General features: G+C 43.7%; 1 protein-coding gene across 4 annotated transcripts in view; it reads right to left on the bottom strand.

Moving 5' to 3' along the window:
- Positions 1-15,874, bottom strand: part of MAPRE2 (microtubule associated protein RP/EB family member 2) — a 166,896-nt gene that overhangs the window by 10,850 nt on the left and 140,172 nt on the right. For all 4 annotated transcript variants that reach the window (XM_032245332.1, XM_032245331.1, XM_032245330.1 and 1 more), the window contains 2 exons: positions 5,897-6,036; positions 687-845 (listed from right to left, as the gene is read on the bottom strand). In XM_032245332.1, coding sequence (XP_032101223.1) covers positions 687-845; positions 5,897-6,036 — 299 coding nt within the window. The remainder of the gene's footprint in view (positions 1-686; positions 846-5,896; positions 6,037-15,874) is intronic.

Below are 15,874 nucleotides of genomic sequence, written 5' to 3' on the forward strand. Positions count from 1 at the left end.
TCCCTCCTGGCTCTGGCAGACCTGGGGTGCCTTGCCTCAGTCTCTGCCGTTCATCCTGCCCCTTCTCCTTGCTTCCCAGATTCCTATTCCTCCTGTTTCCCACATCTGCTGTTCATCACCCTGACACAGCCACATCCGGAGTCTCTGTCAGTGCCTGTGAGCAGCAACTCTGGTGGCAGGTCCTCCCCATAAAGGAGGTGTGCATGTGGCTGTCCCACAGCTCTGATCTGTCCTGGCAATAAGTAACCAAGATAACCACCTATGAAATAAAAACAGTCAGTTATTGGGCTTCTGGGAATGGGAAAGGCATCTAGATTATTTTTTCCTTTGACTACACTCTGAATCTGCATGAAGAAGGAAGAATCTGTATACACATTCTTACTGCTCACTTGCTCAAAGAGCTGCAGACCACTTGGAGTTTAGCTGCATAAGCGTATTTTTCTGTCAAAGCCTTCCCCACTCCACCTGTCTCTTCCCAGATTAATTTATGACTGCATGTCCCACAGGCATGGGTCAATGGATCATGATGATAATGATGCTTATTTCTTAGGGACTATCAAGTGCACTCTGCTGAGTGGTAATTCTCATTGGGGTCCCAGTGAAGTATTCTAAGGTGCGCCGATCCACTGCGCTTTGACCAAGAGAGTCATTTTAGAACACAGGGGTCACATGCTCCTCACACTTACGTGTTCGTCTGAAGCATACAGGATGTCCATTAGTCGCTGCACGAGGTCATCATTTTCCTGCCCATGTTCTTGGCAGAGTAGCTCGATCTCTCTCAACTTCCCAAAGTAGAAATCCCTTTCCTTTTCCACGCCTTCAAGGGCAAGTTTTAGTGAATGTACCTGCAAGGGAGCGAGAGCGAAGGAAAGAAAAACACCCAAAATATAGTATAAGAAGTGACCAGCAATTCCCGTGAATAAAATCCAAAACACACACACACACACACACACACAGAGAGAGAGAGAGAGAGAGAGAGAGAGAGAGAGAGAGAGAGAGAGAGAGATAGAAAGTGCAGAAATAACCGATGTGTAAGTCTGAGAGAAAGATAACAGGGCTGTTGTCTGGAGCCTGACACTGGGCCAAAACACCCAATTCTCCACAGTACTCTAGTCATTCCCTTCAGTCAACTGAGTATTTATTAACCAGGGAGAGTGGTCTTTCTGCTGTGCGGTTCCACGCACACTGGGAGTGAGCTTTCACCTCCTGCTAACACAGGCTGGAATCCATCTTTCTTTTAACTTGTTACTATGATCTGGAAGTGTGTATCCCCTCAAAATGTGTATGTTGAAATCCTAACACCCAAGGTGTTGGTATTAGGAGGTGGTGCCTTTGGAAGGTGGCTGTCATGAGGGAAGAGCCCTTATGAATAGGATGAGTGCCCTGATAAAAGAGGCCCAAGTGAGTTCGTTTATCCTTCGAGCATGTGAAGACAGTGAGAAGGCACCATCTCTGAATAATAGGGCCTCAATCAGACACTGAATCTGCCAGCGCCTTGATCTTGGACTTCCTAGTCTCCAGAATTGTGAGAAGTAAATTTCTGTTGTTTATAAGCCACCCAGTCTATGGTACTCTGCTTTAGTGGCCTGAACAGACTGAAACACTTGTTAATCATCTGCAGGAAATGGTGAATGGGAGGAGGAAGGAGAAACAGAAGAGAAAGGCTGTAACCACGGCTATTTAGATTTATCTTGAGGACTCTCCTTCCTTTAGATCACTTGCACCAAAAGCCGCCCTTAGCTCTGGACCCTTTTACAAATGATACCAGGCCACTTTAGACAAACACTCTCCAGTGAGAAACTGGGGCTTGGCAACACAAGGAAAACTGGCTGAGACCAAAAGGCTGGCTGAGTGGATCTGTCTTGATTTCTCCAGTTTGGGCGTTGGGTACATCACTGGGAAGGCAGGAGGGCGAGGAAGGCCTATGCCTTCACCACAGTAGCCCTCATTTCTTCTTTCTTCCTCTTGATTATGGTTCACAGAGTTTACAGGGTTGAGCAGCTTCTCAGGGTGGCTACAGAACAGTGCAAGTGAAGGGAGGAGGCAGTGGTCAAAAGAGGATCCATGAACTTCGACACCCGGAGCTAAAGAAACCCTGATGGGGGTGTGACTAGATCTGGTTTCAAATCTCAGTCTACCATAGTCCTATAGGCGCAACAGCTAATCTCAGGCCCAAACTATTACCCCATTCCTGGTCTCCGAGGATCCCCATGTATTTAAACCCTCTGTTCATTTATTTTTATGTAGGGCATGTGCTTCAGGTGGTAAAATAAGTCTTTCATGGTCCTTCTTAGGTAAAATCTGTCATTATCTTAAAAATCACCCTTAAGAGAATTCCAAAAAATTTCATTTGGAATGCAAAATTTCCTCCTCTCTCCTTCTAGTAATTCTGGGCCTTTGTGCATGCTTTATCCACCTGGAACTACTGACTTATTCAAACACACACTGAGCCCATGCAGTGTCCATCCTCTTCCTGTGCACCTGGCAAACCATGCCCCTCCTGTAGACTCAGGGTTACCCTCACTGATGCCCCCATGTGGCCGCTTGCAAAGCAGTTGGAGACCAGTTTGCTAACTTTTAACTCGTTTCTATTAATACTATAGCTTGCACATTTGTAAGATGTTAAAAAACCTGAAGGCGACCAGCTTAAATTCCAGAGAAAAGAAACTCTTATTCTAGAAATCCTTTCCTGCAAAAACAAACCCTCCCCAGGTTTGGACACAGACTCCATCTCAACCCTTCACTGATGCCAGCAGATGGCTCTGTGGCAGTTTAGATCTGCCACCACTCCCCAGCCCCCTGTACCAGGCAAGGACACAGCCAACCCATGAAAACTGATCTGTCTGGCTCCCTAAGGCTTTGGTCTGCACAATGAGCAAATAGCTCAGACTTTTCCAGACAAGCTTTTAGTGCAAATCAGGCTTCAGTGATATTCCACATGCATTAGGTAATAGCTGCCACTACCAACCCTCCCTTATAAAAACCAACACTAGTTAACTTATATGATGAAAGGTCAATTGGCAAGCAAAATTCCATTGTCACAGTTCCACTCACAAAGACCAATGCCAGCCTCATCCCTCTTGTGTTGTGGCAGATGCTGAAGCAATGAAGGAGATGCTGGAGATGGATCTTAGAAAAGGAGAAGTAGCTCTCTTTTTATGATTCTCCCAACTGCTCCCAGTGTGACCGCAGACTGCAGGTTCCTGCAGACCTTGCCGTTTCAGTGATGGCCACAGTCTCTGCCTGGGCTAACTGACCATCCCTGCCCCACTCATGCTCTCTGAGCACAGTGGTCAGTGACCAACCTACTTCCAGGTGGCTAATCCACTGACTCAAACCCACTTCTGGTTGGCTAACCCTCTAACCAGAGAGAGTCCCTAATTATTTTCTTTATGACTTTTCCTCCTGTATGTCTTTTGATTCATTTCTATTATGGAAATGGTTTAGCACAGTAGTGTTTCTTTTGTGTATTATGAGAAATTGCCTGAGAAAAGGGAGGAGGGCAAGCAAATGAGAATCCCCCAAGTTTATGGCACTTGTCCCTTTCTCCATGATGACTGCGCTTCACCCTTCAGCATCAGGGTCTCTCCTCAGCCTCTCCTCACCAGAGTGTTCTTTGTTCCAACACTGTGATGCCTGTGGGGCCCCCTACCAGGCTCGGGGGGCATCCTGTTGGCTTCAAGGACAGAAAAAGGAGGGAACAGCAACAGTTAACCATGGATATAAATTTGGAGTAACTGTTCAGTAATACTGATTGAAGGACTCACAATTCAGGGTGTGTCTTCTTTTTGAGGGCAGGCACACTCCTCGGTGTGAAGGAGTTAGGGGACAGAAATGGGGAGGGAGGCCTTTTGGAAGTAATAAAGGGATTATAACAAGAAGGTGGCTCTGGACCCTTCCTCTCTCTTCTCACTTGGTTCTCTGAGTGATATTGTGGATGGTAGGATGGTTTAGTGGAGGCATGTTAGAAGTCTGAGTTCCCTGGGGATGGGGCTGTGTGTGTGATCTGGAGAGCTAACCGGAGCATAGAGCCAGCCCCAAGGAGAGGAAGTGGGGCTGTCTGGATCAGGCTGTCAGGGAGAGAGAACCTCAAGGTTTCCATATGGTTATAATTTGGGCTGCAGAGGGTGGGACCCTGGATGTGGTAGACAGTGAAGAGAGGGAGGAGTCATGAAGAAACACAGATAAGACAGATACCAAAAATATTTGGGTTTCTTAAGGAAAAGAGTTCTACAGTTGGGCCCTGGTATCTGAGATGAATTGATTCCAGGACACCCTTTGGATACAAAACCCCACGGATGCTGAAGTCCCTGACATAAGACGATATAAGATAGCATCGTATTTGCATATAACCTATGGACCTGCTCCTGTACACTTCATCTCTACGTAACTTATAATACCAAGTTCAATGTAAATAGTTGTTATGCTGTATTGTTTTTAATTTGTGTTACTTTTTATGCTTGTATTGCTATTTTTTATTTTGAATATTTGCAATACTCGGTTGCTTGAATCCACAGATGTGGTCACCCACTGACATGGAGGGCCAACTTTAGGTTCAAAGCATTATAGACCCGCTGCCTTTAGGTCTACTCTGATTTGCTTGGAGCCTGAGGCATGTGGCCCAAGGCTCATTATGACTGTCCTTACAGCCTTTTAATTGAGAAGAAGTCATTATTGGAAACCAGCCTCAAACTGAGAATCAGCAGGTAATTAGAACATTTCAGTTTGCAAATCCAAGTCCTACCTGCTGGATGGCTTAAGTTTTTACACCTTTTTCCATAAAGTAATCATAATTGTAAAGAAACACCCTAGTTAAGTAACTGCCTACATTAAACTAGAGTCTTGATTACAAATATACAATTATCATAAAAACTGTTTCTAAACTCTTGCTGGCTCATCAAGAATAAGATTAATCACCACGACTGGCCCAGTGAGTGGCTGGGAACAGCCTGGGGCCCTGGAGTAAAGGCTCCTCTCATAGCGGCAGGGTAGCCAGGATAAAAGGCTCTCCTCTATGGGCCCTATACTACCCGTTGCTTTTATTACTTTTAAGCTACATATAATCTTAGGAATGATGAGCTAATATTAGAAAATGTACCTAAGATTTTATAATGAAAATTTCAAAGACGGTGGAGCTAGTTAGACTTTACTGTAATTGTGAGGAATATTAGATTGAAAGGAAAGCTCTTCTACTTAAAATACAACTGTGGCCTTTCAGATCCCCCAAATACTGGGTTTGGTGCTCCTGCAGAATCCAACTTCTGCCACTGTATCAGATTTTTTGTTTTGCTTGTGTAATAAGCTACTGTGCGCAACTGCTATGTGTAGTGAAGGAAAGGTATCTATTTTACCAGTATATTACCAGCATTAAGCATAATATCTTTCATATAGAATGAGCTCAACTACTAAAAGCTGAGGAAAGAAAGGTAGGAGGGAAAGAGGGAAAAAAGAAGAGAAGGGGAGGGAGACAGACTAACCCCGACATAGCCTTTAACACTGAAGCCAAAAGTAAAAAGGGAGGGAGGGAAAGGGAGACAGACTCACCCTAGTGCAGCACTATCTAGAATGACCAGAAGTGGGCAGGATGGGCTACCGTCTAGCCTGGAGCTCATGACAGCCCTGAGGAACAGGGGAGGGGAAGGTGGCCTGAAGTCTGCAGCAAGGCTGAGCCATCTGCCCCATCTTAATGCACAGCTTTGAGATTTGTGATTAACACTTTTTATTCATCATGGGCTACTGATTTTTGTCTTCTCAAACAATTCTTTTTATTCTTACTTACTTAAAACTACCGATTCTTCCTTACATTCCCTCCCTTACCCCAGTCATATGGAATCCTAGGCCCCCTACCTCTTACATACTACTGCTCCTAGAGGCATGGCCAGGGCTGATGCATTACCTGTTCATTAAGTTGTATGACCTGCGTTTCTAAATCTTTATCAGATCTGGATGTTGAGCCGCTGGAAGAAGCCCTTTTGGCTGATGAGGGTCGAGAAGGTGTGGATCCTGGTTTAGCTGCTGGACTTGATTTAGCTGCACCTGAAAGCAATCAGAATAAATGATAAATAGTGGCAACATTAAAAATGTGTTTTAGATATATAGAAAATGAATGATATGAAAGGAGCTTACTACAACATATAAGTGATACCTCCAGTGATCCCTTCCCATACAGAATAAGTATAAATAAGTTCAGCAGGAGTGCACACAGTTAAAGTATGGTTGTTTTGGGTAACTTATCTCACCTTTGTGAGGGCTTTTTTTTTTTTCCTCAAGTAACGAGGTTATCGCTATTGTCTTCTCCCTCTGGTGATGTAAGAGTAAAATAAACAAAGGGATTTTAAATGATTTTTAAGAGGAAAGGTTTTTAAATAAACTCAAAAGTATCACCCTAATGGAATTTCTAACAAACAAAAGACCTTACAACTGACTAATACCTTAGAAGAAATATCAATACAAGTGTATTTTTTTTTCTCTTTTAAAATGTTTCTTAGCTTTAGCCACTAAAGTGTCTAAGAGCAATGACATCTCCATAGCAGCGGGCACTCCTGATGCCCAGACCTTGGTTTCTAAATGTTACTCTGCCATAAAAGGGTTTCTTGAGAAATGCCTGATTCTAGGGATGGGGCAGTAAATGTTCAGACTGAGCTTAGGGTATCTTGTGTCAAAAAGCAAGGATGTGCCCAAGGATTAATGTCAAGAGCACGAAGGGGCTCCCAACTAGTCACCCTTGGGACAGCATGAATATCAGAAAGAACAACAAATAGCTTCCTTTACTGTAATGCACTGGATAAATAAAAATCTTTTAGTTTGAAATGACTGAGAGAGAGACAGGCTTGAAGACAGGGAGAGGGAGAAGGAACAGAAAAGAATATAAAGATCTTTTTAATCCTTTTTAAGGAACACTGGCAGCCAGTAAATGTAAAAGAAATGCTGGAACTAGAACATAAATCACAGTTTTGCAACATCCATAACTAATAACTGATTCAGAAAGGGCTCATCCTTGGACATGTAAACGTTAGGTGAGTCGGTTTGGGGAAACAGGATAATTATATGTGTTACTCTACAAAGTAATTTACTCTACAGGGGAAAATGCACCCTTACAATGAGGAGATCTGAGGGTCAGCACCTTAAGCAAGTGATCCATTTAGCATCACTAATAGCGTTACAAAGTGGAAAAAAGAAAGACCACTGGTTTCAGGTAAGACCTCACCTATCTGGAGCTCAGCTCACAACAGACTCTCAGTATCTAGAACAATGCACAGACACAAGAATGGCCTCTGCAGCCAAAACAGAAGTCCCAATGTACACGCAATATACTTCATGGATTATGAATTCCAAGCCATTACTGCGAGCCACCCTTCCCTTTTCCCCTGAACACAGTCCCCGTGAAGTGGCAGCTGTTTCCCACCGCCCCTTCAGTCTGGTGTAGGTGCTCCTTCTCTGCACTCCCATTGGCTTCTCTCCTAATCCCCACTCTTATTTAGAGCAAGAAACACATCTTACTCATCTTTGTAACCCCAGTGTGTAGCACAATGCTTAGTTGAACATGTATTTGGTTAAAGAGCAAAGTTTAAATATATAAACACGTAAATAAAACTTTTGGTGATGTGGTTTCCAACTTTACAGTTTATTTCCAACTTCACAGTTTATTAGTACCAACAGATTAGCAAGAGCCAAAGGGTTATAAAGACAGGTATGTGACAGCAGTTACAAGTTTCAACCAACATCCTAATTACAAAGTAGAAACAGGAAGACCATAAAATTTTTTTTGTGTCTTGAGGTGCCTGGGGTCATTATCTCCAGATGCAAGTCACACACACCCTCTGGAAGCACTCACAGCATTACAGCCTTTAAAATACATGCCTTTCTGTTAATTAAAAAAAAAAAACTTCTTTAAAAATACAGGGAGGTGCCTAATACACTTTAAAATGAGAATGGTAAATTGGGAAAGACTTAAAATAGTTTGAACATTCACAGGGTAAATCTGCAGATCCCTGGAAACCTCACCTATGCGGAAGAGCTTCCCAAGGGTTCTACAGAGCTGACATTTTGCTTTATTTGTGACTGGTACATGGCTGTAAGGGCCCTTCTTCATCTCTGTAGAAGCCCATATGTCACCGTCCTGGAATACTACTTCCATGTCCCACTGACCAAGTTCTTTAACTCAAAGGCAAACTAACTGGGTAAAGAAAACAATGTGGATGAGCAGGCAGGATGGCAGGGTGAGGACACCTGACCTCGCAAAGATCCTTCTCCGAGGCAGCCACCAGCCTAACAGCTGGGGAGACAGCTTCAGAAACATCATGTTCCTTCAGATCCTTTTATAAGCAATACCTCATATTTTAATACAAAGAAAGTCTAACAGAAAGTAGTGCGAAGACTACCTAGGATCAATACCCCTTACACACATATTTATTAACTGCCTGCCATGGGCCATGCACTGGAGGACCCTAAAAATGCCTAAGATGCAGTCTTTGTTTTCCAGCTCAGTCTCACATGAGCAACAGTTATCTAAGAATTCCCAGGTGTGGAACCTTCAGCGTCCTCATGAATAAGCCAGGATTCTATGATTCCATGACCATCCCATGTGATGGGGCTTGGCTGTGTCCCCACCCAAATCTCATCTTCAATTGTAGTTCCCATAATCCCCACATGTTGTGGGAGGGACCTGGTGGCAGGTCACTGGAGCATGGGGGGTGGTTACCTCCATGCAGTTCTCATGATAGTGAGTGAGTTCTCCCGGGATATGATGGTTTTATAAGGGGTTTTTTTCCTCTTTGCTTGGCACTTCCTCCTTCCTGCTGCCATGTGAAGAGGGACATGTTTGCTTCCACCTCAGCCACTATTTTAAGTTTTTCTGAGGCCTTCCCAGCCCTGAGAAACTGTGAGTCAATTAAACCTCCTTTCTTTATAAATTATCCAATCTTGGGCAGTTCTTTATGGCAGTGTAAGAACTAATACACCATGCAATTCAGGCTGTATTCCATCTGCCTCCTTCCTGTCCCCTACTTCCTCTGAGTGAGTAGGTCTACCATCCTTCCAGTCTCAGTTCAGATGTCACTTTGTGAGGCCACAGTGCCCTGAGCACTTTCCTAATGGCATGCACCAACTGCTATGGTACAGCTGTTTCTTTAATGCCTACTTCTCCCATGAATGTAAACCCCAGGACATAGGAGTTTTATCTGTTTTAGTCACCACCTTATGTTCTCACCACCAATCACAGTGCCTGACCCAGAGACACCCAATAATAGTTTTTATGATTCATTATACAAGACCTAGCAGAAGCATCTCTTCAAGGTAAGGACAGGGGGAAGCTTGAAGAGCTGATGCCAATGTCAAAGTCATAGACACAAAGAACCAGCAAACAAGAAGGAAACCAAACAAAAACCATCGGTTTTCCATAAAGAGCGTTCCTCCTTGGTCTCCTCTCAAGATTACCTCTGTAAATGACTTAGGCCCTGTACCTACACAGAATCAAGAGAGGCAGCGTAAATTCAGTCAGTAAATGCTTAACTCTGAGTGGTCTGTGTTGTCCAAGTCCGTGCCATGCTCACTGGCCCCTCCTGAGGGACACAGCCTTGCAGAGGAGGCCTCCCTAAATAGCATGTGATGACCCACCCCCCTGGCAGTCTTTCATAGGCAGGTCAGTAACTACGAAGTGGTAGCAATAACTGAGCTAGGATCATCAGACACACTCACGTTCTGGTACGTGGCCTTATCCAGTCTGATGTCAATTTATAAAGAAAAATGTCATAGAAGAAACAGAAGCTGACTGCTTATAATATAGGGCTACCACTAATTATGTTCTCAGGATATCATCAAATAGGGCTTGAAAAAAAATGAAATGTTTGATAAGATGTAGAAGGGGTCGTGGCAAGTCAAACCCTCGGGCAAAGCCACGTTATGAGAGAAGAGCAACTATAAAGAAGCATAGGACACTGGCCAGGAGAGCAGCGAGACACGTGGGGAGGCGCTCGGTGTGGCTCATGGGAGGGAGGGAGGGAGCGAGGGCATGGCAGCTGCAGTCACTGATGCTCTCCCGGTTCCAGCCACACACAGTCACATGGGGAAATAGGTTTTGTTTGTTTTGTTTTCTTCCTTTGAGGAAATATCCCTTGCTGTTAACAGAGCCCAACTTCAACCTGTCTGTGTAGCTCTAACTCACCAAGCTGTGGTTAAGCAGTGTCAGCCCTAAAATGGCATCTGTGGTCATGAATCGGGCAAAGGTCAGGTGGTGGCCTAGGGCCCCAGGGCTCGCTCACTGGCACACACATTTACACCTCCTGGATCCCTTTGAGATGAGAGAGGTGCAGGCGATGAAAATCAGGCTTGGCATCTTCTGCGGCTCCACCACCTACACACACGCGGGATGGAAGCACCACTTCCCTTTTGCCCCACCCTTAAGCCTCACTAACTGGGGGACACAGTGCAGGCGGAGTGAAGGAAGAAATGGAAAACAAATTCTAAACATTTAATAACCAGTCACTTAGGTAATTGATATTTGATATTTAAAATAATTTAAAATTGAAATTCTATTGTTTGAAAAAAACTGATAACAGAGGAAAATAAACGATGCAGAGGATATGTGAGGTCAGGCCTGGTTAACTACATTTTTACCTTTAAATGAATAAATGTGAAGAAATGAAACAGCAGGAAAGGCATGGGAAAGCTCTTAGTATCTTCTGAGGTTAGGGTAAAGAAAAAATCCCCAAACCCCATAATTAACAGTTAAACTAAAAGCTCATTTTCAAATAAATGTAAAGTGGGCTCATTAAATTATCACAAGCTGCAATTTGAAACGGAAGTAATTTAGCCCTCACAGCTGTCACATGATTAAGAAATACTAGTTGTATAAAAATAAAAATGAAACCTTTTGTCTTCATTATATTCAATGATTTCATGTTTTCCTTTTCAGAATAAACAATAGACAATATCCTCACATCTAGCATGACTCTTTAGAGTTAAGAACTCGTTTTTGTTTATTTGCTTTCTAGGTCTCGCTGTCTTCTAACAACCACACTCTAAAGTTTCTGGGGCTGCCAGATATTCTTTCCCGCCTTACCTGGGCCAAATAGCAAGACTGTTCTCAGAAAACTGTATAGTTATCAATGTCATAAACTTAAAAATAACAGAATACTCTTATGTGAGCTACCATCTGTATTCCAATCTTGTAAACTGGTCCAAACATGTCTCTGACAGCATCCAATCCTGATTTTAGATACTGAGGTCCTCAATAGCTATCTTTTTGCTTCCCAGAATGCCCCATTCCATCAGTGATTTGACTTTTGTACCTTTCCCAGGTCTCTTGGCTCAGTGATGCTTATGTGGAAAACATTTACATAATGGCTTTTACAGAGAGTGCACCTACTTTGGCTATAATACAGATATAGATTTTTTTTTCTTGCAGCTGATTCAAACATTTCAAATTTTTTTCAAGCTGCATTTGATGGTGTCCTGAGAACATAATTAGTGGTGGCTGTGTTTACAAGCAAACATTTTGCCCTCAAGCTTTTCCACCTCCCTAATTTTACCTTTCAAAATAAAAAGGAATTTCAGAAGCAGAGGAAAATAAGCATAAATTCTGTCCAAGTCCCTGTAACTCTCTGAATTTGCTCGTTGGACATGATTTACAATGCTAGTCTTTGAGCAGTTGTGTCTTAATTAATGCCTTTAGGATTTGGGGTTATAAATATGATTCTAAGACATTTTAACCACAGTTGTAAAGAAATCAGAGTGGTCTGATTCACTGCCTTAGTGAAGCAGGGCATTGCTGTGTCTAATGTCAATAACTAGTAGCTTGCTGAGTGTTTATGGAAAATGCTGCAACGTGTGGAGCATATGAGGCTCAATGAATTAAAGGATGAAGCAATTAAAAGCACTGGACTTGGCTTTATCTTTCATGGCCAAGACTCTGCTGGAATTCAGAAATTCTTTTCACATAACTTGCCATATTATTCCTTTTGCCAAAATCATAAACAGAGGAGCTAAAAATATGACATTAATACTGTTGACAAGAACCACAGAGACATTAAAAACATGAGCATGTGCACACACACGCAGGTGGCTACCACTCTTCTGGTCATGGTCATTCCTAATTTTTCTCTACTTTGAGAGCCTTTCCCCTCCCAAACCATCCCCCAAGCTCTTCTCAGTCAATTGAAAAAAAAACAAACCCAGAGCTGAACAACTATGGCAGAAGATACACTGCAACTGCATTGATTCATTGTGGGTGGATCTGGTATCACTTTCTTGTCACCTGCACCTTGGCAACTTGTATTTTTTAACAGATAATGAGCTTGGTCAAAAAAAAAAAAAAGTAACACCATTGCTGGGAAAAGGATATGGGCTAGACTGATGAGGAGAGTGAATTCCACAGGAAGAGGACTTCTTTGGTAACTGAACTGACACCACAGCCCTCATACTGCAACAGGATTGCCAGTCCCTACAGAATGCTGATTACTGCAAATTCAAGTTATATTGACCTGGTCCTTCCTTCAAACCTGCCTCCATACTTTCACTTTGTAGATTCTGTAATTTGCTGTGAGCTGAGGGCAAACAAGCACCTCAGTGGACAGAGTTCAGTCCAAATGCAACTTTAACAGGGTTCTGGGCTGCTCTGATTCATGAGATAATTACGAGGCTGGTTTTTAAATTCTGAAATTGGCAGTTTACAGCCCTTATGACTTCTGTTCTGACCAATGGAGCCAGTGGTAAGGTTTGCAGCTCTTCCCTTTCAGTGGTGGCTCTTAAGAATGGCTGCTCTTTGAGCTGCTAGGGGCAGCTCCACACAGCAGGCATTAGCCACAACAGTCTCATGGGAATGAAGACCTGGTATGGAATTGGACATCCTTCACCTGCCTCTAGGGAAGCAGTGAGTGCAGTGGTCAAGAGTGGGGGCTCTGCAGCCAGATAGCCTTCTTAGGGGGGGTCCCAGCTCTGCTACTTCCTGACCAGTATGGCTTTGCAGCCACCTTGCTTACTTTACTAAAGAAAGGAAGAGCAGCCAACATGGTGAAACCCCGTCTCTACCAAATATACAAAAAGTAGTTGGGTATGGTGGTAAGTGCCTGTAATCCCAGCTACTCAGGAGGCTGAGGCAGGAGAATTGCTTGAATCAGGACCCAGCAGGTAGAGGTTGCAGTGAGCCAAGATCTCGCCACTGCACTTCAGCTTGGGCTACAGAGCCCATCTCAAAAAAACAGAAAGGAAGAGCAGTGCCAACTTCCCAGAGTTGGGAGGGGCACATGACTTAATACATGGAAAATACTTACACAAGGGGCCTGGCACAAAATATGTGCTCAATAAATGGTAGTTTACATGACTATTATTACTCAGCAAATGAGACCTGATTCAACTAATGATGCAAAAGTGCACTGATTTCCCATTTCCAGATACTACTAAAATAAAAACAAACAGTTGAAATACTAAGAAAATGACTCAATTTTATTTAAACAAAATTTTTGTAAATTAAATTAACCCAATTTTTACACAGTAAACAACTATTGTATAATTTAAAGATGTAGATATGCACAACTGCATCATGTATATATGCTCAGCTTCAATAAACTTGCTTTTAAAACCAAAAAAATGTGATTAATTCATAACCCACCAATGGGCTCCAAGGCATAAGTTCCTTCCATTCCATGCTCTCCCTATCTATCTTCATCTGTGCTTCTTCTAAATTATCCTAATTCGTTCATTTGTGTAAATATTTATTCAGCCATAACCTTATTATGTACCTGGCAAGCTAACAGGCAATCAAGATCAAACAATGAATGAAACATAAGGATGCCTGTCCTTGTGGAATTTACATTCTAAAAGGAGAACTAGACAATAAATAATACACGATAAATCAGTACGTGATAGAATCAACTAGAAAATAAGTGCTATGAACAAGAGAAAAGCAGAGCAGGGTTAGGTAAAGAGAGCTGGGCTGGGGGGTGGGGGTGAGCGGCAATTTTAAACAGGAATTTCACGGAACGCCTAAGCATCCACTACGGAGCATTCCTCCAGTTTCAATTTCTCAACTCAGGTCCATGGTACTTTCATGGGCCACACTCACACCAAGGCCACCCAGAAGAACAGAGGTCAGGACACCGAGCACCAGCAGGGCCGCGCCAGGTGCCCTTTTTGGTGGGAGTCCTGCTGCAGTCTCACACAGACACAGGAGGTGAGGACCTCCTGTTTGAGGCCGCCCTAGCTCAACAGTCTCATTCTTCATAGAAGCCAACAGCTCTTGTAACAAACTCCATAGTCACAACTTCCAGGATCCCTGCAGGGAACATGCCAGTTGTAGGAGTATCCCTTCCTTCTTTAAGGCCTCTCATAGTGAGTGTGAGATCTGTGCCAAGACCCAAGGAAGGAGAGGGAGGTGGCCACCTGGACAGCCAGGAGCAGAGCAGGCCAGGCAGACGGAAGGCTGAATGGGGAGCAAAGGCCCTGCCTCACCGATCAGGAGCCAGGTCAGGTGGCTGGGGCAGGGTGAGAATGGGATACCACAGGTAGAGAGAAGGTCAGAGATGTATTGGAGGGGCAGGTCATAAAGGGCCTCGCAGGGAAAAGGGAAGCCAATGCAAGATCCTGAACACAGAGATCCTGACACAATCTGGCTTGTCTTTCAAAAGGCTCACTCTGCCTGCTGTGTTGAGAACAGGCCAGGAAGGCTGAGGGGAAATGCAGAAAGGCCAGCTAGGTGGCTACTGCAGTAATTTCCTTGGGTATGAGCAGTGAGTGCCCAAGACAAGATTTGTTGTGTTTTTGGTAAAGTACCTGCAATGCTATGGTTTAGGAAACCCTATTCTGCACCCTACAGAACAGTCATCAAATGTCCAGAGATTTCACAAAACCTATGTTTGGCAATGTTGACAGCAACAGAAAGACATTCTGTGATCAACGGCATATGCTACTGATTCCAAGGGGAGGGTTTAAGAGAAAACGGGCAGTAACAAGAGCTATGAGTCAGCCTGTGTCCCTCCCAATCCACTGTTCGGGGTCATTACAGTGTAAAATAAATGGCTCTGCGCCTGGGAGAGCATCCGAGTGAGGTGACTGCAGGTCGGGGGCCTGCCGAGGGCATGGCTGAAGTAGCACAGAGTGAGCAGCACCTGAGGACCTCTCTTGGCTGACTGGTGGTCTTGAAGCCTGCCCCTGCCAAGGATAGAGAGCCTGACTCTGCTGAGCACGTCCAGTGAGTGTGAGCCTTCACATACCGAGTTACTTCTGCCCTGCTTACTGTCCCTGCTGGAGATGATGTGCTTATTTTTAGCCATCATGTGATTCCAGTATTTTCCAGGCTCTGCTTGAGTCACTCTGGTTTCAGAGAATTTTTCATAGGGGGAAAAAAGGAGGAAAGCATTCTGCATCTTAAAATGGCTCAAGTATTAAACATTCTTTTAAATAGTCATTTGAACATCCTATCTATTTCTTTCAATAAATTACTGACTTTTCACACCTCACATATTGGTAAAAAATTAAGTGTCCTTTGAAACACATTAGGTATCAAATCCAGTCACCTTCTTCATTTAAAATGTTATTTTTTGATAATTCTCAGAACAATAGAAATGGAGAGGCTCACTCACCCCAATGAAAATCACACACAGCACATCCCCAAAATAATGTAGAGGAGCAACCCTTTGCCTGTTTACCGTAGTAACAGGGGAAGATGGTGACGGAGTCCCGAACGCTGAGCCAGCCCACTGGGCAGACGACACACAGGCGTTACCATGACAACAATATCGAGGGTGCTACTGCACTCCTGGCATGCAGCAGTCATTTAACCAAAAAGCTTATAAACGGGATGGTCATTCTGGGGGAATGTTAAGTACTAACTTTATGACATGTTGTCCTTTAGATTCCAGTCAGAACCCCTATTGAGTGA

The sequence above is a fragment of the Sapajus apella genome, unplaced genomic scaffold (genome assembly GCF_009761245.1).
Source record: "Sapajus apella isolate SASKATOON/1434 unplaced genomic scaffold, GSC_monkey_1.0 scaffold57, whole genome shotgun sequence".
NCBI lineage: Eukaryota > Metazoa > Chordata > Mammalia > Primates > Cebidae > Sapajus > Sapajus apella.